Genomic DNA, 26,564 nt, shown 5'->3' with positions numbered 1-26,564 from the left:
GTGCACGCGTTGATGGAAAGCCTTAAAGTAATCAGAGAATACCTCTCTCCTGTTAACTCAGAGAATCCTGAGAATGTCTGTGTTTGGTATCACCCTTTGGTTCCTACTTTGAGTCAGAGTTTAAATCTATCTTTTCATTTCTAGTCTAGTGATCTGCCTCTGATAAACTTTTCTTCCTTTCGAATGATTTACTTGTCTATCATATTGTGCCACTGTCAGAGACCTGAAGTATAACCATACCCTTTTACCAGCTGGTGAATAGACTGGCCTTCATTCTTAATTTCTTTAATCATGTTAAAGTTTTCCATACTATGATACATCTCACAAGACTTTCAGGGGATGTTGAGAAACTTTCTCTGTAGAGGTAAAAATAATGACACTGAGTCATTTCCTTTATTGCTCTTTGAATTCCCATATAAAGTTATCTACCAAATATACCTTGCCTAGTCTGGCAAGTGTGCCTGCTTAACATGGGCTGATGCTTGTGACATTAGTCACTGTTAATTGCTCAAGAGTTGAGATCAGGTAGGCAATCACTGAGTTCATCTGTAAAAAAAATGACTGTAGTCATATTAAGGAATAAAAGGCTCCATGCCTACCAAATGCCTGCAAATTATTTCAACAGAATTGAGCCTATCTCATAGTAACATATACTGCCTGGAACTCTGAAAATGCCAGAGGGCAGGAATTTGGGGTAATCGTTCCATTTTACCCTTCAATTGGTCATTGTTTTTCATTTATGAGTTTCTTTCTTTTTTTTTTTTTAATCTTTCAATTTGTCCTCCAAATTCTCTGTTTGTTTGATTTTTAACTAGAATTTGTGGTTTGAATTAAATTCTACTTTTTGGAAATTGACTTTATTTGAAAAAGATTTTCCTACAAAAATTTTCCTACGCTTGCATCCATTCATATAGAAAAGAGAAAAGGTGCCACACAGATATTTTGGAGGTAAGTACCTCTTCTAGGATAACCTCTCCCTTTGTCTCTTGAGGAGCTTCGGCTAGGACTGTGCTCACTGGAGGAAGCAAGACTCTGGAAGTCGGTTTCCAGAACTTCAGGCATTAAGCAATTACGCACTGTACCCAGGGCATCTGACCTTCCAGTGCTGTTTGCCAGCTGCAGGGGGAACTACTGAAATCTATCAAGTTGTCATGACAGACAGGGCCATATGGAAAGTGATGGAAAATTCCTCCTTAGATTATAATTGTCTTGGTGGGCAGAAACTCTGTCCTCTATTCAGTTATGAAGTGTGTATGGCTCATAGTGCTTGAGACAATGTTCGGGATTTATTGTTCAAGGCCTCAAAGCAAAGATAAAATGGAAGATTTAAAATACTCTGTTTGCCTGAAGGAGCCAATTATATTTTACTTCATTTTATTTATAGTGTCAGTTTCCTTAATCCCTGAGTATATAATGTATACACAGGTTGATGATATTTAAAAAAAAAAAAAAAGAAAGAAAGAAAGAAAGAGAGAAGAAAACCAAGAAATGGTTATATGGTTTATCTGTGGTCATGCAGATGAAATTCCTTCCAGCTGAGCATCAACATGCCATGGAGAATATTTGAGCATGGAAATCAGCAAAGCGCTGTAGCATTGTGGTAAACATTCAAGCTCTGGAGCCAGACGGCCTGGGTTTGAATTCTGCTCTGTAATTCTTTACCATCTCTGTGACTCAGCTTTCCCATCTATAAAGTCACTATAGTCATTATACCTAACTCAGGTGGTTATGAGGATTAAAAAAATTAATATATACACATTTAAAAATTCTCCAAATAGTGCTTTGCTCATAGTAAGCACTTATAAGTTTTAGTTATAGTCATCATTATTTAAAATTTTCTATTATCATTAAGAATCTAGGATTTTGTACCATTGAGCATGGTCCCCATTATCACAAAGCTGAGAGCAAATTGGCAAATTCTTCTTCCTTCTCTTCCTCTCTCCCTCTCTCTGTTTCTTTCCCTTTCCTTTTCTCTTTTACTCTCTTCACCTTATGCTCCTCTGGCTTCATTTACACATCGTGAGACTTGATATTTCCAGTTTTTCCCTGTGTTGTGTTTTTAATATCAATGATATAGGCAGAAGCAAGTTGTTGTGGGAAGAGTGGCAGGGCTGTGTTGTCCACATCTCAGTATGGGAAGGTAAATGCTTCAGTTGTCTGAGGCCCCCACTCCATACCTACCCCCACGCCTAACCAGAGGAAGGAACATTTTTCTGTGCGGGGGTGGCTTTCATGTTGGAAGGGGATGGTCGATGGTGTTATTTTTGTTCTTCACAAACGTGGATGTTTAAAATAGTGCTTTATTCAATCGGTATAAGTGACACATAGGCTATGTATAGTGGTGGAACTGGGCCTGGCAGTGATGAGGGCCAGATCTCACCAAAACCAAGAGTTGTGGTTCTCCACTTATAACCCAAGTGATCTGCCCTGAGGATAGCAAGCATAGAACCCCCATCTGGGTTGCTTGGCAAATTCACAACTACTGAATTGTCTGAAATGGATGTACCTCAGAGCCAGTGACCTGGGATTCTGGCTTTGTTTCCATGGGGCATGCCAGCGGGTCACATTTCCTCTCTGAACCTCCCTCCAAGCTACACTGTACTCATGAAGGGTAAGTGTGTTCGTTGTTCTTTCGTGCCTATTGACTTGGTGCCCTGCAGGTCTGGAGTTCAGCCAGTGTAACCGAATCGGGAGGCTGCAGCTCAGGCTATATTTAATTGGAGGTTTATTGTCTTGTCACAGTTTTAGTTTAGGGAACTATTTTGAGGTTGATTGGATAGTGTTGGGAGTTGAAGTAGTGTCAGTTTTGACCCCACACTCTCCTTTTTAGTCACTATAATAAAAAGTTTATTTAAAGTATTATGTTTTAAGTCTTTAAAATGCCCTTTTGTACTTTGAGTCTGCACAGTGAGGATTCTAGAAGGGAGATTTCGAAATTGTTCTGGATTGTCCTTAATTGATTTGAAATGCAATGCAGAATTTGGATTTCATTTAAGAACAAGAGGGAAAAAAATAACATTTAATCAGACTTGGGAGTAAAAGTGGCAGTCAGTGAAGAATACTTTCATACTTGCTAGACAACACTATAATAGATTACATAGGACATTTGGTTGGTTTAAATTAGAACCCACATGCCTCCTACGCCCCCAACCTTCTCTTTTCATCTTAGAGCCTCCTCTCTACCCTCAAGTATGGTTTCACTATAACTAGGAAATAGACACTAAAAATATTTCTGGAATGACGTGACCCACTCTTGCCCCATCCAGGAAAGGGACAAGGCTTCACGAGAAACAGCACATGCTTTCCTTTCATTTCTGGGAGTCTCGGGGTCGACCTACAGATGCTGCTCCTTCCGTGGCTGATGGCATTCAAACTCCTAGCTGCCGACGGTGCCAGGCCAACAACTGGACAGAACAGCTCAGCTACAGGAAGGTGGCCACAGTCTCGGCCAGAGGAGCAGCCCCCTGGCCACAGACCACCTCTGCTACCCCATCCAGAAGCCTTCCCACCTCCGTCAGGCTTGTCCCGGCCTCGCCACAGGGGCTGAAGAACTGGGAGGTGGTGGCGGCAGTGGCAGTGGTGCCTGCAGCCTTGGGGCCAGTCCAGGCACGTGGGACCCTGCTTCGGGCAACTCTGCAGCCCCTCCATTGCCGGGGAGGGATCCAGGACAGCCCGAGCGCTCACCACTGTTTCCTCCTGTTGCCGATACCTAGGCGAGGGCTCAGAATGGAAGCGGCCACTCCTGAGCTGGATCCACAGGCCAGACTGAGGGAGGTGGGGGACCGGGTGAGCGGAGCTCAAGATAGCCAGGAGCTAAAGCAGCAGCTGCAGCCACTGCCCAAGCCATCAGCCTGCTCCCAGGGAGAAGCGCAATATGTAGAGATGTGTGCTTCAGCTGGAGTCAAGAAGGAGAGTCCCCGGACCGTGACACTAACACTGGAGCGCTCATCTGGGGATCAAAGGCCCTCCAGGAGTCCCAAAGAGAAAGCCCAGGATGAACCCAGTGGTCAAGAGTGCAAGGCTCCAACCCCCCAGGAGAATCCTGCTTCCTCGGAGCTCTCCAGACCCCAACTCTCCTCCAATGACGAGTGCAGTAACTTGTCCTTCTCCTCCTCTTCCTCCTCCTCCTCCCTGGGGGACAAAGCAGAAAGTGGCCTTTCCAAGTTGGATGAAACCACCACATCGGCAGGGGCTCTGGCCACCTCGTCTTCATCTTTAGGCTTTGAGAGTGACAGTGGTGAGAGTGCAGTGAGCTGCCAGCCCCGGGGAGGAGTGGGAGGGAAAAAAGCAGGAGGGGGCGCGGATGCAGGTATCGGAGAAGATGGAACAGAGTGCAGAGACATTATTGCCAAGTCTCAGGGCAGCAGGGGCCCCCCACCAAATGAGGAGCCTCATTATATCACCACCCACGAGATCCAGCTGAGTGAGGTTGAACAGGACATGGATTTCGACGTAGGGCTGGCCTCCCGCTGGGATTTCGAGGACAACAACGTGATCTATTCATTCGTGGACTATGCTTCCTTTGGTGGCAGCGATGAGACCCCAGGGGACGTCACTACCCCCACTGAAGAGGATAACAGCTGCTACCTCAGCACCACTCCCAGCACCAATGCCACCCGGACGCCCAGCCCCACCAGCAGTGATCCCGCCCGCCCCAGCGCAGGCAGCAGTGGTCGCAACACCAGCAGCACAGAAGTGGGCAGTGGCCCTTCTGACAGTGGCCCCACTCCCCCACCCACTGGCCCTGGCACTGCCACTCTGCCTGAGCCCTTGCCACAGCCCCCGGAGGCAGCTTCAGGGGTAGCAGCCGCCGCAAGCAGCTGTGGGAATGCAGCGAGCCAGATCCTCCTATCAATCAAACCGACTTCCCGGGCTATAAATGAGCCTAGCAACGTGCGTGCAAAGCAAAACATTATTTATGCTGCCAAGCATGAAGGCGACATGAGCCTCCGCGTCTCTACAGCTGCTGAACACAATTCAAGTTCACTGAAGCAAGACCCGGCTGCAGCGGTGGCTCAGGACCATGCAAAGAAATTCATCGCTGTTCCTGCTCGCCTGCAAACCCGATGCGGGGCCATCCGGGCGAAGGAGCTGGTGGACTATTCGAGCGGGGCCTCCAGTGCCGTGAGTGAACTGGACGATGCGGACAAAGAGGTGCGTAACCTGACCTCCCGTGCCTTCCGGAGCCTCGCTTACCCCTACTTTGAGGCTTTGAACATCAGCTCTCGGGAGTCCTCCACGCTCTCCGAAGTCGGCTTCGGACGCTGGTCAACCTTCCTGGACCTAAAATGTGGAGGTGTTGGAGCCAGGGTGGAACAGAGCCTGCTCAGGAGCAGTGCGGCCTCCGTGGCCGCAGGTCTGAGGAAGGGCGGTGGAGCCAGGACGACTGCAGACCAGCTCTACATCCACTCCAGGAAGTCCCAGACCAAGGCCTTGGAGTTCGTGGTCAGCAAAGTTGAGGGGGAAATCAAACACGTGGAGACACCTCTGTGTTTCCAGAAGCAGGTCCAGACCGGCTCCCGCGTGGTCACCCTTCTGGAGCCTCTGAATTTTCGCAGTGAGAGCAAAGCCAGCTCAGCCACTGGGCCCTGCAAGACCACCAAAGGCTCCAACAAAGGTCCCGGGTCAGTGTACACAGACGATGGCTCAGAGACCTCTGAGAGCAGCAAACCTGTCTCCCGTGTGGAGGGCGCCCAGAAGAAGTCCAAGTTTGCTTCCAGTCTGCTCAAAAATGTCATCTCCAAGAAGATGCAGCGGGAACATGAGTTCAAAATGGAGAGGGGAGAAGTCACTGACACATCTCACCACAGCCTCTCCAGTACTTCCAAGGAGCTAGAGGGCCCCCCTGGGGCTGAGAAGCAGCGGGAGAGGTGCCTGCAGAGGCAGAGCTCTCGCCACTCGGAGGCCAGCTCCGAGTACACGGTGCTCAGCGTGTCAGACCCTGGTGGGGAGGGGTCTATAGCCGGGTCTAAATCCCCAATTTTCAAAGCCAGTGCTCCTCGGGAGAGCAATGCAGGCTCCAGCCGAAATTTCGCCGATGGGCACACAGAAGAAGTGTGTGAAATTAAAAAGAATGCATCAGAGACTGTCAAGGGCATCTTCCTCCGGAGTCAGAACAGTGCATTCCGATCGTGGAAAGAGAAAGAGGCCGAGAAGCGAGAAGAAAAAGCCCCCATTGGGAAGCTGAAACTCCCCAAAGGGGGCGACTGGAGGGCTGATCTCGGGGAGATCTCTGCCAGCAAGTCCACCATCATGTCTCGTCTCTTTGTCCCCAACATCCAGCAGACATCCAAAGACAAGCAGCCAGGGAAACAGGCCACCAAGTACCCAGCTGCCCAGGCCACCTCCACTGCCCCCATCAGGCCCAAGGCTCCGGAAATCAAGATCCGGCTGGGGAGTGTGCAGCAGCCAAGTTCCGACTTCAACATTGCCAAGCTGCTCACGCCCAAACTGGCCAGTGGCAGCGCCTCTAACCTCCTCAGGACCATTGAGGACAACAGCAGGGTGCAGCAGAAACTCTTCCGGGGGGACAACCTGGAAAAAGTGCCCCAGTTCCAGGTGAGAGACGTCAGAGACAAATCCAAGGCTCAGGGACCCCTCCACCAAGTGAGAGATGTCAGGAAACTAATCAAAGGGTCAGCAGATAGCAGTGACAAGGGCAGTGTGACCCCGGAGCAGGGGCTGACGGGGCCCAAACCCAGGCAGCTGGCTCCTGCAGCTGGTGGGTCCAGATCCCTCTCCCCCATGGTGATTACATGCCAGGCTGTGGTGAACCAGAGAGAAGACAGCATGGACCGAGAGCTGAGGGAGAGCCTGGGCAAAGGTGGCTGCAGCAGTGGCTTGAATTCCTCCTCTCTGGAAGGGACAGTCTTGGTTCACAGGGCATCTGGCAGGCTGCCCGTGGCCACCATTGCTCCCAATAAGCCTGAGCAGGGCTCATACCTGCCTGTGCTCAAGATTGTCTCCAAGGCTTCTGCTCAGAAGACCCCAGAGAAGGCCAAGGACGAGGAGGTCAAGGAGGAAGGGAAAGGCCCCAAGCCATCTCGGAATGCCCTGGAGAAGCTGACTGCAGCTGTAAGGTCCATGGAGGAGCTGTACAGCTTCGACAGGAACGAGTGGAAGCGCAAAAGCGACCCCTTGCCCATCATGACCGACAGCCACGTCCTGTCGCTCATTGCCAGCGAGGAGAGGGAAGGCTCCGGGGTTGCCGAGAGGGACCCGGACAAGCTGGCCAAACGCCTGGGTGAGGCAGGAGAGCGCGGCACAGGAAACAAGGGCGGAGTGGTCCTGCGAGGGGCGCCCATGGAGCGTCTGCAGCGGAGAAACTCCAATCCGAGCATGGAGAGTGTGTCTGCTCGAGCCGCTGCTTTTGAGAACCTGGCCAGGGAAAGGCCCCGTTCCCTCTATATCCCCCCAGTCCACAAGGATGTGGAGAGAACCCAGCCCCTGCAGCCCCTCCCACCACTCCCCAGCAACCGGAATGTCTTCACAGTTAGTGCCAGCAGCACCCAGAAAACTGGGGGTGTCGCTGGCAAGTTCCCACAGGGGCTTTCTCCAGAAAGTCCTTCAGCAGCAAAGGGCATCAAGTCTCAGGGACTACGGTCCCTCAAGATCTCTCCAGCCACCAGGGCACCTCTCGATGAGGTGACCAACAGGAAAAATGGCAGCAGTTTGGATAAGAACAATAGTGACTGTGAGAATTATCTGACTATCCCCCTTAAAGGAAGCTCTGCAGCTGGGGAGCTTCCAGGCAGGCCTGGGGCTGGGAGGGAGGGGGCCCCGGCCTCCTCAGTGACCACTCTCTGCAGCTTGCCCCCGCTGAGCGCCCGCAGTCAGGTCCCTAGCAGCTCCAAAGGCTCCCAGGTCAGTGGAACCAGCCGTCCAGCGTGGCGTACCAAACCTGACAACCCACGAGAGCCGGTAACTGCCCCTCCAGGGCCGCAGAGCCCAGAGCATCCTCCCACTGCCATCTACCACCAACAGCCACTGCCCTTCACCCTGCAGGGGGCCCAGCCCCAGGTCCTCTGCTTCTCTCCACCTGGCATGCCTGCCCCGGCGCCTGCAGGCGCAGCTCCTGTCCCCACAGATCCCTTCCAGCAGCCACAGCCTCAGCAGACCCAGCGCAAGATGCTCCTGGATGTGACGACTGGCCAGTACTATCTGGTGGACACTCCAGTACAGCCCATGACCCGGAGACTGTTTGACCCTGAGACAGGGCAGTATGTGGATGTACCCATGACCTCCCAGCAGCAGGCTGTGGCTCCCATGTCTCTCCCTGTGCCCCCCTTAGCCCTGAGTCCCGGTGCCTATGGACCCACCTACATGATCTACCCTGGATTTCTGCCCACAGTGCTGCCCGCCAACGCCCTGCAGCCCACACCAATTGCTCACACTACAGGGAGCAGTGAGCTCTCTCAGATGGCCACAGAGCCCCCCAGCAAAGAGGCAGCTTCGACATTCACTGAGGCCCCATACTTCACAGCCTCTGGTCAGTCTCCCGCCTCCTCTTCCTCCTCTGCCCCAGCAGCCACATCCCAGCTCGTGGGAGCCAAAGGCTTCGCCCAGCTGCATGGCAAGCCTGTCATCAGCATCACTTCGCAGCCCCTGGGGCCAAGGATCATTGCCCCCCCTTCTTTTGACGGCACCACCATGAGTTTTGTGGTGGAACACAGATGATGAGCAGTCACAGGAAGTAGGACAGAACAGCTGCTGGTGAGTATGACTTCAATTATTTAAGGGATTAAGAGCAATCCTATTTCTTTGTGTTTGAAGTGGCAGATTTATAGCAGAGAACACTGTCTAGAAATGGGCATTTTGGAAGATTAGAACAAAATCCTATCCAAATTATTAAGGAGCTAATTTTCTTGCCTAGCTTCCTCACTCCTCAGCCTCTGTGGCTTTTCTCCCTTTGACTCTTTTGAATTGCCTGTTGTTTTCCTCACCTGTGAGTGGGAGGGAACTGAACCATGTATCTGTCAGATTAGCCTTTGGTGATGGTTGGTATGGGAGAGAAACAAAAACCCGGTCTGGATTTCATGGAGTGAGCCTCACTCTATTCCTGGCAGCCTCAGGGACAGAAGGCAGAACATCCTGAGACAGCACTGGGAACACTGTTAACTCCTCAGGAGTAAGGAGAGTCAAAACCTGACATTTTCGTGTTATGGGGGTTTTCTAAAATCTGTAGAAAAGCTTATCTCCCTCCTCCACATTTTCCTCTTGAAGTTTCTTAAACAAAAAGGCTGTATTTTTTAAGCTCTCGTTTTTGTTTTCGGATGATCCAAATACTTTTTCTTAGATGAGTCTAAGGTCTTTAAGATGGTAGCACACGCCTTGCCGCATACACACACACACACACACACACACACATACGGGCTTGACATCTACTAGAGGGGTTGCTGTGTTTGATTTAGTCCATTCAGACTGAATCCACTACTCTCAGCCTGCAGCCCTTACAAGGCACTCACTTTCATATCTGCATTCTCTCCTTTCAGAAAAGAAGCAACTTCCACTTGTCCCTCTTTAAAGGAGATCAGATAAAGTAGATTTGTAATACCTGAGTTAATCCAAATTGACAACAGGAATCCTTGCTGTAAATACAGTCCATGGAACTTGATAGGAAAAGTGAACCAGGACACGTCAGGTCACACACGTAAGACAGGCAAACTTCAGATATAAGCACGAAGATGACAGCGCTCTGGGGCCAAATTCTTCTGTTCTCTTCTGATTAGGAAGGGTTGACATCGTAAATATTTCTTGGACTTTCACTCTTTGGTAAGATTATCCCTTATCAAAGGAGAGAAAACTTTTCTATGCATATATAGAAGAAATAAGCTATTTCTTTATTTTCTGAACTGAAAAAGAACAGAACATTGTTTCATTGTGCAATGAAAGAGCCTTAAATTAGGAAGTAGGATCATTTGATTAGAGTAACAGCTTCTCACCAGCTGCGGCTACGGCTACGTGTTCTTAGGCTACTCACTCTGTAGCACTCATGACACTTACATGTCGATAATATCTACTCAAAATGTATCTGAACATCAGGTGACATAACAGTATATTGCAACTTACAAAACCCCTTTTAAACTAAGGGATTGTTATGATGCTTTACACTTATTGGACTGCAAGACAACATTAGGCCACTGTTCAAAAATCCTTGGGTCTTTCTCTAAGAATTCAGGTGAAAGCACAAGCCTCGTTTTACTTACAGTCTAGTAATAGATGATTTGAATGATTTTTCTTCAAGAATTTGTAACAGGCACAGTGTATATAATCACAGATAAGGAGAGGAGTGGGAGGATTAAAAAGAAATAATGTATCTTTTGTCTGATAAAGAAAATAAGGAAAAAAATCAGTATGCATATGGAAGAGACTCAGATAATTAGTTTTGCAGAAGGAAAAGAGTAGCTTCTGGACAAAAATGTTTTAATCTTCTGGACAGGTGATATCTTTACCTAAGGTTATTTGGGAGCGGCTAATCCTGTGAGGCCTTTGTGTGAGCTGTGGAGGTGCAGAAGCAAGGGGAAGGGAGGACAGAGTGCAGAGGAGGGAGGAACCAGGCACAAGCTCCCGTAGTGTGCCCTTTGCAGCTGCCTTTGGCCTTTCTCCTGTCTGCTGAGCCTGAAGTTGTTCCCATCAGACGCAAATGGAAATCAGAGTTTTTAGTGTTCGAGATTTGAACAGTGATTATTTTGAAAGTTGTTTTTTTTTTTTTTTAAAAAAAGCACAACCTTTATTTTAGTCCACAGCCCTAAAGATAGAAGGCAAAAGCCGGCTTCACAATTTAAGGAGACTAGTGAGGAACCAAAGATTAGTTTTCTGTATACAGGCAAAAAATCTAATGATCAAAATTCAGATAACTAATAAAAATTCTTTGAAATTCACCTTTCTGAAAGTTCTATGCCACTTTCCAAAGAAAAGTCAGATACAGAAAGAATTGTGTAGTTCTTTTCCTTGTATGAAAAAAATTTTAAAGATTGTTCATATATATCCAAAAATTACATTGTACACACTCGTTCATCAACTGATGCCCAACTGAATGGTCCTTCTGAGAAGTCTTGGAAGCTGCTTTCAGTTCAAGATTTCCTTTGAAAACCAGACTTGTCTCAGAGATTTTCCTTGAAGTAAGATAGGGTTTTATTTCCTTCTTAGAACTAAATCATATAAATGACTTAATTCAATCACAGCATTTCACAGAGAGGAAAACAGGCTTGGAAAAAAGGGTTTTGCTGAGGACCCCAGTGAGTGAGAGAGCCAGGACTTGTGGAGCTGGCTCTTAGCTCCTGGGCCACACCATGCTCCCTGAGGGCCACTCTGTGTGTTCCTTGATAGGAGGCATGGAGCAAATGAAGGATGGCAGAAGAGTGCCGTGAGATCTGAACTGACAGCCAGGACACTCTCTGCCTCTCCAGACATTTGTAAAATGAATGGTTGAATGAAATGCACTAATTCCCTCATTCATTCAACAAACATGAATTACATGTTTACACTCTACCAGCTGCAGTGTCCTCTGCAGTGATTATAAACCCCCACGTGACCTGGTACGATCCCATCGGCCAGGAGCCTACGCTCCAGCAAAAGGACACACATCGGACACACAGAACTGCAAAACCAGTTTTCAAGTCCTATCTTAACCTTTAAGATTCCTTCCAGCTCAAATAATAAGTATTTCATCATCTATTTTTAGCTGCACTTTGTAACAGGGAGATTTGCTTTCTCCTCCTGTATGTATTTGAGCATAACCAGCTGCCGTTCTCTCTAATTTTTGTTATGAACTTCTCTTTAGTTTTGCTTTTATAGGTAGGTCTTTTTTTACTTTTAAGTAGATAATTAGCATTATTTATTTTATTATTGTTTAGTAATGACATAGCAAATTGTGATAAATGGATGAGGCAGTTTACAACCAGTAGCCCAGTGGCCAGATAGTCACAACAGGAACCCAAATGTGACACACCAGCGGGCTAGGCACACCAGTTGCAAAACTTTTTTGTTAACACTTTTCTGTTTTAGACCTTTATTGTTTGTTGATTTTTGTTTTGAAAGGTCCCAGCTCCATAGGATCTTTGAGGCCTTTTCCAATCAGATTATTTTTCTTTTAGTTTTCTGTCATTGCAGGCATGTAGCTATATTTTTCCTTCTCTGACATATTCACTCTCATGTTTTCTCTGCCCACCCAATTGGATGCCATAGTTGTGTTTTAAAATTTTAACTGAGAATTGATACTAAGGAATATTAACAAGGGCATAAAGATGAAATAAATATGTAATAATAACAAAAGAAAACTTTAATTACCACTATGCCTGCTATGCAGTGGGTATTACAATATTTTGTTTCATTTGGATGTCCTTTTTTTTCTTTTCTGTAAGACTTTATTCATTTGTTTCTTTACTTCTGAGTGTGCTTTACGTTGCTTCTACATGTTGGTCTTCCTTTTCTCTATACCTCTTTGGAATTATTTCTAGCCCTTGGATAGAGCCCTGTAAGCCAGCAACTGAAGTGGAAAGAGAGGGGAGGCTGGATTTAAGAGGCTGGATTTAACACTCTATTTTTGTAGAGTGTTCCAGGGAGACTCTAGTCAGGTCCTTAGATCATCAAACTCCATCTTCTTGTGTTAAAATTGAAGAAGGAAATTAGAGCTCAGAGAGATTAAGTGGCCATTCTTCTGTCAGTGTCCCTTTGGGGCAGAGTGGAGACCCAAACCCCAAATCACCTCATATTAGTCTTTTCTCAGTTTGCTTCTGTCGCATTGCTCGCCAGTCCCCTTCTATTTTTGTCCTCAGGGCCACTCTTCTTTGGTTGTCCTCTTCCCTGGAGTCTGTCCCACTAGTTCACTTCCCTTCCTTCCTTCTCTTACTCTTTGATTATTTACTTTCTGCTTTTTGCTTTTTTTTTTTTTTTTTGTTTGATTTTATTCCTTATTGTGGTTTCTCCTTTCCCATTCACTTTTGCTAATTTAGTTTAATACCCCATCTTGCTTCTTCCCTTCTCCTCACCTTTTTGTTTGTTTGTTTTATCACACCCTGGACAACTTAAAGAGCTGGTCCTCCTTGCCAGTTCCTTCACCCGCATGGGCTTTGCAGCTTTGTGTGAGAGGCCAAGACTGGAGACATTTCATTTTCACTTCGTTCCATAGTTACATCCCTGAATAATTAGTTTATTTTTATTTTTTTTTCTAACTTCCTTTTGTTGTGACTTCCTCTCCCAATTTTTATATATGGTTGCTGTTTTATTTTATCTTCTTAATGTCTATTTTTTTTTATCCTTTTCTTTTCTCCTTTTCTGTCTTCTTGGATTATAGCTTTCCTCTAGCTCCTAATTTTGTGCCTTTCTCCACAATTTCATTGCCTTTATTATTTTCTTCTCTGCCCTCTATAAAATTAATAAAGCAGAAAAGTAGTAGCTAATTCACTCTGCCTCAGACAATAACCTCATAAATGTCTCAGACCCCCTCATCTCCGAGAGGCCCTCACCAGAGCAGAAAATTGGCCCTTCTCCTTGCAGACTCCTAGGGCAGGGGCAGGGGCCTGAATCCAGGATAGCTAATGTGTTAATTATTTATTATATACCAAGACTTATCATTATGCCACCTATTCTTTTTTGATGAATGGAGAAATAACTTGTCCTAAATCAACATATCAACTGAAATCATGGCCCTTTGGGCTCCCTGGCAGTGCTCTTATAGATGGCCCCTTGTTTGCCCTTCTCTTACTCTCTGCCCTCCAGGTCTCAATTCTTTGTTGTGAATTGTCCCCTCCCCTCATTTGGGAAAAAGAGAAAGGAATAAGTTAAGAAATTGACCCGGGATCTAGTAATGTCTAGCATATACTAAGCCTCCATGCGTGTTTTTCTTTTGATTAAAAAATTAGCTGTCCTTAGTTATCAGAACAATTGATGCCCCAAAGAGAAATCCAAGCCAGTGTCAGCACTTCTAGGGGCTCCCAGTGGTGGGGTAATTTTGTGTGTATGTGGGGAGGGATGGGTGTGGGATGTCTTCCTGAGAGTGGGATCCCCTCTGGATGCCAACAGGTTCATGCAATTTAGTTGGAGGAGAGCCGGGTGGTTTACAAAAGCCCAAGTGTGTGTACCTTGAAGTCAGGCAGATCTGGCCCAAATTCTAATACTCTTACTACTCTGGACAAGTGACTTGCCCTCTCTGGGCCTCAGTTTTCTCAACTATAAAATGAAAACACCTTGCAGGAGTGTTGTGAAGACTGAATTATAAAACCGTTACAAAAGACATATCAAATAGTTCATGGCATATAATAAGAGTTCACTCTGCCTCAGACAATAACCTCATAAATGTCTCAGAGCCCTTCATCTCCGAGAGGCCCTCACCAGAGCAGAAAATTGGCCCTTCTCTTTGCAGACTCCTAGGGCAGGGGCAGGGGCCTGAATCCAGGATTGCTTTATACGTCCCCAAACTGGAGGCAATGTCCACAGTTCTGCAGTCCCCTTTGAGCTGTCTGATCTCTTGGGGCAGGTCAGTTGGCCATGGGTCAGAGTACTCTAGTATCCCCTAAGGCTTTCCAGAATGTTATACAACTCTGGGCTTAGACTGCCAGCTACATGTGGTGATTTTCCTCTCTGTCTGGGTACAGTCCTGTGTGGAGCAAGGCAAAATATGACCCAGCATCCCTGCTGAATTGTCATGTGTTCTGGTCCTATAATCATGGGAAGTCACCTAGGCCAAACTGCCTGGTGACACAGTGTAGTTACCCTTCTCATCTTTAACTGACTCCTTCACGATCCTCCGATTGGTTAAACTGGTGATTTTGTTATTTTATCCTTAATAGAAATTGGAGCAACTTTATTACTTTCAAGATTTCAAATAAAATTCCCTCAAGGTAACATAAGCAGAAGCAATATCCTGTGAATGAATGAAAAGGCAATGTCTAGACCATGGATCCTTGAAGTGACCCAGTAGGTAGTATAAACAGATTTCTCCTTTGTTTCTCAGACTATTCTCTCTGTCATGAGGTGCCCTCGGCCCCCTCACTGTTTTTCACTCTCTTTCTCTCCCCGCACTCCCTTGCCCCCCACTTCCTCTTGTCTTTCCTCCCTCCCCTCTGGATCTTCTTACTTTGCCCAGGGAGTCTGCAAATCTTGCCTCATGATGGGACTCAACCTGAGTTGTTGCACGTCCCTGGATTGCATTGAAATGATTCTTCATTGTCTTCTATTTTCTTCTCTTCCCCTTGTAATTATATTTTCTTTTCCTGTTGTTACTTTATATGTCCTCAGGTAGGAAACTTAAAGTTAGCAAATGAGGAGTCTCTAAACCCACAACTGTCCCTTTCATCTCAAAGGTCATTCCTTAATATAAAATACAAAAGAATAAAATAAATAAACACAAAATATATACATATGAACCATAATTATTCTTATAGACTTCTTTTTTTAATCATATATTTAACAGTTCAATTTCTAGATGACAAGATTAAAATATCCCTTGCTGGCTATTCTGCATATAATTGATTAGATAACTGTTATTTGATACTTCTTGAAGGTTATTTTTCACATGACAGTCTTCTTAATCTCTCACAAATATTACCTGTAGGCCACTCTATTTCTGTCTTCATAATATTAAGTTCAAGTATCAACTCTTAAATGTTAAAAAAAAAAAAATATTCCTTAGGCAATTTTAGTAGCAATACTACACATAGAGAGATATCTACAGAAAAAGCTAATTTTCAGTAAGCTTTTGAACATGTCAATGCTTGTCTTAGAATGGATTTAACTAAGTTTTAGGTTCTAACCAGTATATCTCATTTTAAATGAAATGCACTACTTGAAAGTCCACGTAGTTTAGATAGTGATCATTCACTTTACAAGAATTCTCAGTATAGAGTTCACTCATTTAACTAGATTACTAACTCAAACTAAGTTTCATTTCTGCGTGATATTTCAGGAATATATCTATTATACCGTTTTAACTCTGCTGTGGATGATTTCAATGAAACTAAATATTTAACTCAAATCATTTTTGTATAGTTGATTAGATTCAAGTTTCAAAGAGAAGCTCCACTTTGGGCACTTTCCTGAAAGTCAGTATAATGTTTAGTAAGTTCAGAAATATTTGCAAACACTTTTTAAAATGTGAATGTCATCATCATTAATATTGAAATCTGCCAAATAGTTAAATAAAATGTGTTTGACATTGTTCTTGTTTCTTTAAAAGTGATATTTACTTTAGCACTAACAATCTGTTTTTTGACTATGTTTGTTTATAGGAGCAAGACAGAAAGATGGACTACTCTTCTTTAATCTGAAGACTGCATTATAACAGCACTAAGAATTCATCTGAAAAACTTCCTCTACATGTATTATTCTTAGTTTTTGCTTCTTATAAATCAAGTGTGTAAGTTTCTGTATTTTCCTGAACAACTCTGTTAAGACACTTCATGTTATTTTAGTTTTACTAGGCTGATTGAATGGTTGCATCTTTTTCCTCTGTACAACTTTCTTTTTATACTTTAATACAGTATATAAGCTTTCTATTCATCTTTCCCTTCTTTTAACTAGACAAACAATCCCTTAAGTATTTTCATAGTTCAATCAAACCATACAACAGAATGGGATTGGTTCTTTTATAAACCAAGCGAGCAAATCAATAATTTGGATCAAAAATCTCCTTATAGTTTCTTGGAATATGAGGACTAGCTGACAGAATTATAGCATGTGCCTGGATTTTAAATATAATGAATCTGCACTTTGAATCATATGCTAGCCAAGCCTAGTCATTCTCTTGGTTATATTCTACATGTTCTTTTATTGGATTTAGCATGATTTCAGATTTGATTGTGAAAATAGTGGTTTTAACTTTTGTGCTTTAATTTTCCCACTTGTACAACATCATGACACTATTTGTTGTCTTAAAATAGAATGGCTTAAAATACCAAAGAGCCCATAACTGCATTTAAAATTAAGTTCTTAGTCTCAGAAATGTATAATGTATTTATTTCCCAAACTTTGTTATGAGTGTATAGCATTTTTTTTTTTTTTGTCTTCTTCAATGATTCCCACCACAGTTGCATACTCCTGTCTCTCACAGATTGTTTGCAATCTGAAGAGTGACGCGTTTGGAGTGATAGAGTAGAATGTAAGCTCCGATTCAGTGGCTCTGATTTTCTCCAGCCCTAGCTATACCAATAACAGTAACCTAGGAGTACATCGCTTGCTCCCTATGGTTTTAAGTGATACTGAGAATCCAAATCACAGAATCTTGCATGTACATTCAAAACTGACTCAGTTGTAACCCAGTTCTGAAGGTTATTTCAGTGAGTGTTCACAGTGAGTCTCGAAGAGTTAAATAGTCCTATAGATAAATATTTAGCTCGTCAGAATTAATGTGTGTCAATATATTTGACAAATGTTACATTGGATTATTTCTTACTCTAAAAAAGAATACCTTGAAGATTCTTTCAGGCTTTCCTATTTAAGGACTCTCTTAGTTACTCATTTGTTCAAAGATAAAACATTCTGGTCATTTTTTAAAAAGGCTTATTTTGATTTTAATGGTCATAAATAATTGGTTTCTAATTAAGATCTGCTTCTTGAAGCCACAGAATTTTATCCTATTCATGACTGAAGGTGTGGGTAAAAAACTATGAGATTGATTTTTATCTGATTTATGTAATCAAATTACTTTGTAGTTATGCTTACTATCTCAGACTCTTTAGAAAAATAACTCAATTTCACTTTGGGGGACTTCCTTAAAAAAAAAACTATTGGAAAATAGGAAAGGTTTGAGAGAGAAATAGTCAGCTCTGGTCACAATTTAGTCAATCATTGGGCTCATGAGCTATGAAATGAAATGATAACCTCTATGAGACATGAAATATGAAGCAACCTCTATGTATGGAAGAGATGACCTTGTATTGTATTAGTGAAAGTATTATTCCTTTGTCACAGAGGTCTTCTTACCCAGGGACATCAACAGCTTCACCCCAGAACTTACTTAGTTTTCCACCACTGGGGAACTACTTACAGCATCAGCTCATCCTCGTTTTCAGTAGAGATTGGCTGGGTATGAGGTCACTTAATATAAAAATAATAGAGTAGAATCAATTTCAAAGGTCTCAAACCTATAATACTCAAAAATAGTACCATGAATTCTCAAGGATTTGAACATATCTGGTGAAACTTGTATAGCATTTGGGTGGGTAGTACCAGAATTACCAACACTGTTTTAAAACCATGTGTGACTTTTAGGAAAACCCAGTGGTCGTGTTGAATAGTCAACTGCTTGCCAGCTCTTCAAAAAGAGAGACATTTCTTTCCTAGAAAATGTGGTAATGTTTTTACCTACCAATGGTCCGGGGGCTCCATAAGCTGTTTGTTGTTATTTATTTCCAGCAGATCTGAGCCTTGCATTCTCACATTGAGGTAAACTAGGACAGCAACTAGGAAAGAAAGGAGAACTTTTTATTTGTTGGTTTTATCAGAGAGGCTACATTTTCTGAGGAGCTGTCAAGGGTGTAGTAAACGTCTAAGTGATTGAATATATGACCTTAAAATAATATTCTATGAACATGACATCATCTATTGATAATTTTATGGCTTGTTTCCTCAAACCATACAAAGCTGCTAGGCCATTTATTACCTCAAGTGATGGGAGGAACATTTTTAAAGACATGAGGTAAATCTAAATCCTCATTGTCATTATTTTATTATGTCTTGAGGTCACATTGATATTTGAATGAAGGTCGTGCTCTTCAAAGTTAAGTGGGAGAAGAGTCTATGAACCTTCCAATCCATAAAACTATTACCCTAACAATTTCCCTTTAGCTAGTGAACTATCCTTTTATGTTTTACTACACAAAACTATTTGTAAAGCATGTAGCATTTCCTAAATAATGCCTTGAGCTTGAATCTAATTAGACTGGCAGAGTCTGGCTTTTGCCGTTTTCTCTCAGGGTTACATATGTGACTCAGTTTTCCAGAGGAACCACAGGGCACTGTGTGTAGAAATCTAGACTCCCTTTTCCCTGTTGATTAAATGCTCAGGTTGAAATATGCTTTATTTGAATTGTTTTTGGAAAACTGAATACACTTGTAACCAGTATGAAAATTTAATTCACCAGGATATATTTTCTTTGAAACACTCACTAAAATTGCCCTCAGGATTAAATAAAGCCCAGATATGCAGTTAGTGATTTAACTTACAGGCTCTCTGTTGTCTGTATATGTCTCTATCTGTCTGTGTGTATATGGCTTTCTATGTATCATTGAGTAAAAAAGTTAAAACAAATTATATTTTGACATCTCTGATAAATATCAAATGTCAATACACATTTCAAAATCATCCTATATCACTAGAAAATGCCCAATGATATAAATTTCTTTTTCTTAATTTCAGATTTGACTCTATCATCCTTGCCTCTTAAAGAGATTTAATGCATTTTAATTATTTTCATACTTTATGTGTTTGCTATGAATTGAATGCTCATGCTACCTGAAATAATACTTTGGACTGCAGGACAGTATTGATTCCTAAGTAGATTGACTGTACTCTCATGATAAGTATATATATGTGCATGAGAAAACACATTCAATTATAGTCTCTGTGTTTAAAAAACTACCATGGTATACATTTTCCTATGTGGTGCTTGAAGAGTTTCATTCTACAGTTTACAAGGTGTAGATTTGCACCCCAAATTCTCAGGGTATGTTATTTTACCCAAATACTTGAAAGAAAAAAGGTGCCCTGTATCTTATCAGTACTGTTGAGGGGGAAAATTATGTGTAGGTTTGTTTTAGAAAACTACTTATAAAAGTCAAATTTATAAAATCTGTTAGGTTTTAACATAATTTCTAAGGAGATATACATATAGATATGATATATATTTTCAAGAGACTGTTTCTATATTCTTAATTAACTTCTTGGTCCTAAGTAGACCTCACAGGTGCATAAAATCATTAATAAAGCATGTAGCATTTGCTAAATTGTACCTTGAGCTTGAATCTAATCAAAATTGCATACTCTGGTCCTCTAGGGGGGAAAAATCATGTTTATTTGTGGCACATGTGATTACAAGACCCAGGGGAGGATTCTGCAAATTGGACTTGCTTGTATGTCTCGTGTCTCCAAAGAGAACTGAACATTCACAGAAGTATTTGTAAGCTGTTAACATTCTTGTTTCATGTTGCAACTAGAATATATTATTAGATTTATTTCTATTTAATTCATAATGGTGCAGAATAAAACACACACGTCTAATTTGATAGCTTTTTTAAAAAAGTTTCATAATTGCTTTTTACAAGCTAGTGTTAATGGCAGAAAGTCCTTTCAAGGGCTCCCTGAATTACCTATAGTCTTTGAATCTATTTTTTAACAGGTTGTCCTTTTTGCCTCTCCCTTTGAAGATATAGGTTTCTATATTTACATTTAAATCATATTATTATACAGTGAAGACAGTGGTGGTTGAAAAGAATGTGAAGACTGACTAAGTTATGTCCCAAACAGAGGAAATTGTGTGATGATGGAGAAAGACATTGGATAATGCTGAATTATACCCCTGACTACGAAATAAGCCAGTGGTAAATGAAAAGAATGTGAAAATTTGAACTGTTTTCAAGACAGAAATTTTGGTAGAAGAGTTCCTACCTGAGGTCTGATGTGACTCAATTATGGAATGCAGTGAGCTTGGCCAGTGGGACTGCAAATCCAGCCCAACAGCTCTGAGAATTACATTGTCAGTGTACTACGTATGGAGAAAACTACTTAGATGAGGATTCTGTGAGACTAGCTTATGTGCCTTAATTGCCAGTATTTGTAAGAGATCATGCAATCTTGTGTAATGGTCTTTTATTTCGACTCTTTTGAAAACAAAAATGTTTCGTTGTTTGTTTTTTTTTTTTCCAGTAAAAGTAACTCCAAAGAAAATGTGCATTGTTTGTCTTTATTTTAACTAGAAAAAAGCTAGTTTAACTAGCTTTGGACATTTTCATCTCCTTCAGTTTTCTAACTCGAATCCTTCATTTAACTAAAATACTCTAATATTTCACATCCAGGTCTTATTAGTTTTCGACTGTTGCAGTCAGTAACTGCACTCAGTGGCTTAAGATGACTCCAATTTGTTATCTTACAGTTCTGGAGGTCAGAAGTCTGGGATGGGTCTTTCCCTGAACCCACATTATGTTACCTGACCAACCAAATGAATCTAATTGCATTGTGAGAAGCATCAACCAAGGTATGTGGTACTCCACTGACACCAAAGAGGAATCTAGATGACAGTGTCCCTGAGGATCTACACCAAGGCCCAGGAAAGTCATCGAGGTTATCCCCTTTGAAATCTAAATATAAGAGGCACACATTTTGGGGGACCTACTGCACAGCGAGGATCAATACCATCACAGATCCCTTAAGTCAACCATGAGTCAGCTGGAGTCATTGTAAATCTTAAGATTGAAACCCTAAAGAGACTTGAACCCACATTCCACAAAGAGGGACATCTAGAATTCCTCACATACGTCCATGGTTGGTGGTGATAGGGCAAGAAAGAAGGTTGAGAGCAGTTCTAGGCCTTTTACTTTCCTGAGTCACTTCTGGCTTCCAGCTCTTTTTTCTTGTTTCCAGAATTTTCAAATTCCATTCTCCATCTTGACTCAAGTGTGCACTGTTCTACTCTGCATTGCGTTACCTCACTAGACTGTACTGCAGTACACTCATTCGATCCTGAGTATTCCTGACTCAAGATTATATGCATGGCAGGAGTTTGCCAAAGGTTTAGGGTACATGGGATGGAGACGAGCAGGTGCTCCATCATATGGTGGCTCGTTGCATTAGCAAACACCTTAAGCCTGAACTACTTACATACTTGTTCTTAATTAGCACCATGCCATCTCTGGCACAAGATAATTTTTAGAGGTCACTGAGTCCATTCATGCTTTAGCCACACACCCTATTACTGAAGCTCTCTTCCTCTCTTCATCCTCTGCTTCTTCTGTTCTTTAGCTTGCTGGCTCAGAAGCCTCTCATTTCCTGTTATAGCTGACATAGAGCAATTTAGCCATCTATTGCAATCCTACTAATGCAGATCTACTACACTATGTCCAGAAGAACTCATCTTCATAACCAGGCATGGCCATGTTCTACTTATGTATCGTTGAGTAATGATTCACCCCAAAACTTAGTGGCTTAAAAACCAAAAAATAGTTTGTTTAGCTCATGAATCTGTAGTTTGGGCAAGGCTCAGCATGGAAGATTTGGCTCTGCTTCACACAGGTGCACAACTAGGGGCTGGAGAATCTACTGCCAATACGGCTTGCTCGCATGACTGGAAAGTAGATGCTAGCTATCAGCTAGAGTTCAGCTGTGCCGGTCAGGGGCCTCAATTCCTCTTCAGCCTAGCCTCTCCATGGGCTGCTTGGGCTTCCTCAAAACATGGTGGCCACGTTGCAACAATGAGTGTCCCAAGAGATAGGAAGCAGATGCTGCCAGTTTCGTTTCTTAAAGCCTAGTTCAGAAAGTGACACAACATCACTTTCACCATTCTCTGTTTGACAAATAATCATAGAACCCAGATTCAATGGAAGACTGTCAAATAATTTGGGAATGTGTTCTAAAACCTCTATTCTCATTAAGGGATATTTTTAAACAGATATTTTTTAAAAAGGAATTTTAAAGTCAATTCTTAGATTACTGTAGGCTCTGTCAAATATTCTAGAAAAAAAATCTAGAATAAGAGTAGTGTATACAAGGTTTGATGGGCATGTTTTTTGTGTGTTGGGCACATGTTGGAGTTCCACAGAGCAGAAATCACTGTTGTATTTCCAGTGTGGAGGGAATTAATGTTCTTCAGGAATGAAAAAAAGCCTACTTCATGCCAAGTGCTCTGATTCATGAAGAGGTTAGGGTTTCAGGAAGCCTTTAAATATGGTGAGAATGCCTGATATGCTGGTGAAGCTAGCTGGCCTAAGCCTTGTCAAAGACATGGAGATTGAAAGAGGAAACTGGCTAGGAGCCACAAAGAAGAGATCCATGCCCAGGACCCAGCATGGGGCAAGCAGGGAGCAAAGAGGGCTTAGTGTGAAAAGAACTGGGAAAACCAGAACAATAGCAAGAGACCAAACATAAAGAAGCTGTTTAGCTGTGCCCGGGCAGAGGAGCTACTGAAGGAGCAATAAGGGAGGAGTGTAGGGAGAAGTAGCGTGGCGAAAGCTCTTTGATAGGAGTGTATCCAACAGAAGTGGTGTGAAGAGATAGTCATTAAAGACATAGCAAAAATGAATATTTCCTTCTGCCCCTTGAAGTTACAACCTGATCAAGAGATTGTCCCTTGAGTGAAGTGTTCTCTGAAGCCTTATATGCCTTCAGTACTTCTGGATAGAGAGTAAGAACAGGTTTTATTATATGCATATGTATATATACACAAAAACATTACATATAGTATTACAGGATAACATTATTATATTATATAGATGATTGTAATGTGAAAATTACAAAGAGAGAACATATTACCCTTGGCCTGTAGTTAGCATTCAAGAAGTATTAACTACTATAATACACTTCTCCATTATAGAATTTCTGCTTCTGAAAAAATTTAAATTCACTGCTCTACAGGTTGCTAAAAATAGTCAAACCATTTATTGAGATCTTCTATGTATCTTCTATGTATAAAAATGTTTTTTGAAGGAAATTTAGAAAATCTTAAAATATTCTGAAAACTGAAAAATATAGAAAATCCTTAATCACTCAGAGGGAACTACCACACGAATTGCCTCTAGGAATTAATATTTTTAAGTGTATTTGATACTTCTCATGTTATTTTGTAGTCTACTTATTTGTTTCATAAAATTTTAAACCTATCTTCTTATCTTTCAGTATTCTTAGAGAAAGGGTTTTTTAACAGGTGAACCTTATTTCTTCATATGGCTGTATTATAACATGTTTAATCAATGTAATATTTTAAGTGCTTAGTTTTTATACTTTGGGTCTATGAAAATAACGATGCAACGGACATCTTTGAACACAGATCTTTCCAAGCATCTCTAATTATTTCTTTGAGATGAAGTCCTTTAACTAGAATTACTGAATAAAAGGACATGAACATCCTTTAAACTTTTGACATATAAGATTTGGAGATGTCTCTCTACCGCTCATATCCCAACTCTGCCACTCCCAAACATGCAAACACCCTATTTAGAAACTTCATATTTTAGCACTTCACTTGTTTAAAATTATCCTAAAGATAATTTTAGGATAAAGTTATCACACACGCATACACACACACTTTACAAATATCAGGAGAGACCAATGGTCTTATGATTTTAAATGTCTTCATTTCCCTCTAGGGCAAAACTCTCAAAGTGTGGTCCCTATACCAACAGCAAGTGCTTCACTTAGGAAACTTCTGTTTTCGGTGCAAATCCTTGGCACAGTAGAATTTGAAGTGGAGGAGAGTGGGAGCAATCTAGTTTAACAAGCCCTCCAGGAGATTCTCATGGTTACAGTTTTGAGAACCATTGTTCTGGACCACAGGGCACTGGCAACCACAAGCTGGCCACTTTCTTGGAGGGAAGCAAGAAGGCTGATGCTCCTGAGAACTCTGCTCTTGATCTATGATGTTAGCATACAGTGAGATACTTATCTTTTCGATCCTCATTTTCCTCAATAATTTTTTTAATGGAGACAACAAATTCTTGTTTCAGGGTTTTTGTAAGCATTTCAAAAAAGATAATGCTTAAGAAATATTGCTTTTCTTCCTTTTTGGCAAAGTTAATCTGGTTTTTATTTTTTGCTCCTTTATTTTTTTTCTTTTGAGGGGATATAGGAGCACTGGGCCATGAAGGAAGAGTAGACTGCTTTGCTATGGAGGCTCAGACAGAAATCTGTCTGGTTCAGATGGCTCCTTGGCCATCCTGAAAGCATTGTGAACATCCTGAAAGTGAAGACTGCACTGACGTCCATAGGGAATAGTTTAGTAGTTACTGAACACCAACTATGCACTGTGCAGAGGATACTGCGGACTGTATACATGGTCCTGAGCTTGAGAAGCTCACACTGTATTTGGGAAGATGAGGTATTTGCACCTTAAAAATAATTTTTAATAACATGAGGCAATAGAGAAGGGTTGTCACCCAACTTGGTATAGTTAATTTTCAAGTGGGTGGTATATGTAATAGAAGAAACAGGCATCTTAGTAGCTGACAGCTTCTATGCACAGCAAATGTAATGGGAACTGGAATTGATGAGACTCATCTGGGCTGAAGGGCTGGAGAAAGGATGAGAGCAGAGGAACTGGGACAGCCAAACATTGGTTTGTTTGGAGAGTGCACCTTGCAAGAACAGGAGGGGCTCATAAAAGGCCGGGTGAAATGTTGAAACTAAATGTGGAGAAGGGATTGACTTCCAGGTTTAGAAACTCAGACTGAATCCTGGGTAAGTAGGTAGCAGAGTACAGCTGGTCCTTGAATAATGTCTTTTTGTTCAAAGTCAATTCATTATAATGTTGAGAAAAAATCAGTTTTTGTCTGGGGCCACTGCCTGGGTGGAGTTTGGATATTCTTCCCATGTCTGCATAGGTTTCCTCCCACATCCCAGAAATGTGCATGTGAGGCAAGTGGCATGTCTAGATTGTCCCAATCTGAGTGAGTGTGGGTGTGCGTGAGAGGCCCTGCAACGGAGGGACATCCTGTCCAGGTTGGGTCCTGCCTTATGTCTTAGTTGCTGGGAGAGGCTCCAGCTACCCATGTCCCTGAGCTGGAATAACTGGGTTGGAAAAGAATGATCTTACTTGTGCTTATTAATCTTTCTTGAATTTATGTATAGTTCAAATTTATTTCAATATTTAATATTAGAAGTGTCTGGGGTCTTTATTAGAAGTTTGGTGATGTTTTTGTGACCAGAAATATACCTTAGGAACATAGCTCTTGTTTATATCAATTACACTATGGTAAAATTGGCTCCATTATACATCCTTTCACTTAAAGTTGTAGTTTCTAGGAACCTATGTCCCAAAGTTAACTGAGGACTTACTGTACAATGGTTGCGTGCTTGAACTCTCAAGGGAGATTCCTGGGTTAAATCCTGACTCTGCCCTTCTTGAGTTGTGAGATCTTGGTTGGACAAGACACTGAATCTCTCTGTGTTTCTGTTCTCCCTATACCAAGAGTGAATAATAATTCCTACCTTATAGGGTTGTTCTGAGGAGGAAATGACTTGATACCTGAGAGATGCCTAGAGCAAGTTCACTGAACCTAACAAGTGCAATATAAAGTGTTTGATAAGTAATAAAAGTAGAGGAGGCTATGGAAGACTTTAGTTAGGCATAAATAATTGTCACTTAGGAATTGTCTTTTCATCTAATAAGTGATTTGTAGTTACCACGCCCCCTTTAGATTTCATTACAGAGCTAATGAATTAGGTCTAATAAAGAACTTAATTGAGGAATATGTTAGACTATCTCTGCTGCATCTCTTCATATCTCAATAATCTGAAAGATTCATCTCACACTGAAATCTTTCTCCATGACTGTGTTTACATGTTTAATCTTTAGGCAAATTGAGTGGGAGAAGTATAAGAAAATGGAGCCAGTACCCCAAAATAGATTGTGATGACTCACTTT

At 42.3% G+C, this 26,564-nt stretch overlaps 1 protein-coding gene across 2 annotated transcripts; it reads left to right on the top strand.

Moving 5' to 3' along the window:
• The first annotated feature begins 521 nt into the window (after positions 1-521).
• On the top strand, positions 522-20,881 carry CUNH4orf54 (chromosome unknown C4orf54 homolog). Of its 2 annotated transcripts, none has more exons than XM_039848703.1 (3): positions 522-948; positions 3,267-8,712; positions 16,227-20,881. In XM_039848703.1, exon 2 carries the CDS (start codon positions 3,298-3,300, stop codon positions 8,674-8,676), a length of 5,379 nt encoding a protein of 1,792 aa, XP_039704637.1. In that variant the 5' UTR covers positions 522-948; positions 3,267-3,297; the 3' UTR covers positions 8,677-8,712; positions 16,227-20,881. The 2 variants fall into 2 exon arrangements, with proteins under 2 accessions (XP_039704637.1, XP_039704636.1); XM_039848702.1 differs by lacking the exon at positions 522-948 and adding an exon at positions 2,164-2,611.
• Positions 20,882-26,564: the final 5,683 nt, after the last annotated feature.

This window comes from Pteropus medius, unplaced genomic scaffold (genome assembly GCF_902729225.1).
Source record: "Pteropus medius unplaced genomic scaffold, Ma_sr-lr_union100, whole genome shotgun sequence".
NCBI lineage: Eukaryota > Metazoa > Chordata > Mammalia > Chiroptera > Pteropodidae > Pteropus > Pteropus medius.
This window is presented reverse-complemented; position numbering and strand designations above follow the sequence as displayed.

What these genes read in the sequence shown, in the direction of transcription:
- CUNH4orf54 (XM_039848702.1), top strand. Translation starts at nt 2,544, where the DNA reads ATGGGGCATGCCAGCGGGTCACATTTCCTCTCTGAACCTCCCTCCAAG. An exon ending in CTACACTGTACTCATGAAGG is followed by an intron (nt 2,612 to 3,266) that starts GTAAGTGTGTTC and finishes TGCCCCATCCAG; the next exon opens with GAAAGGGACAAGGCTTCACG.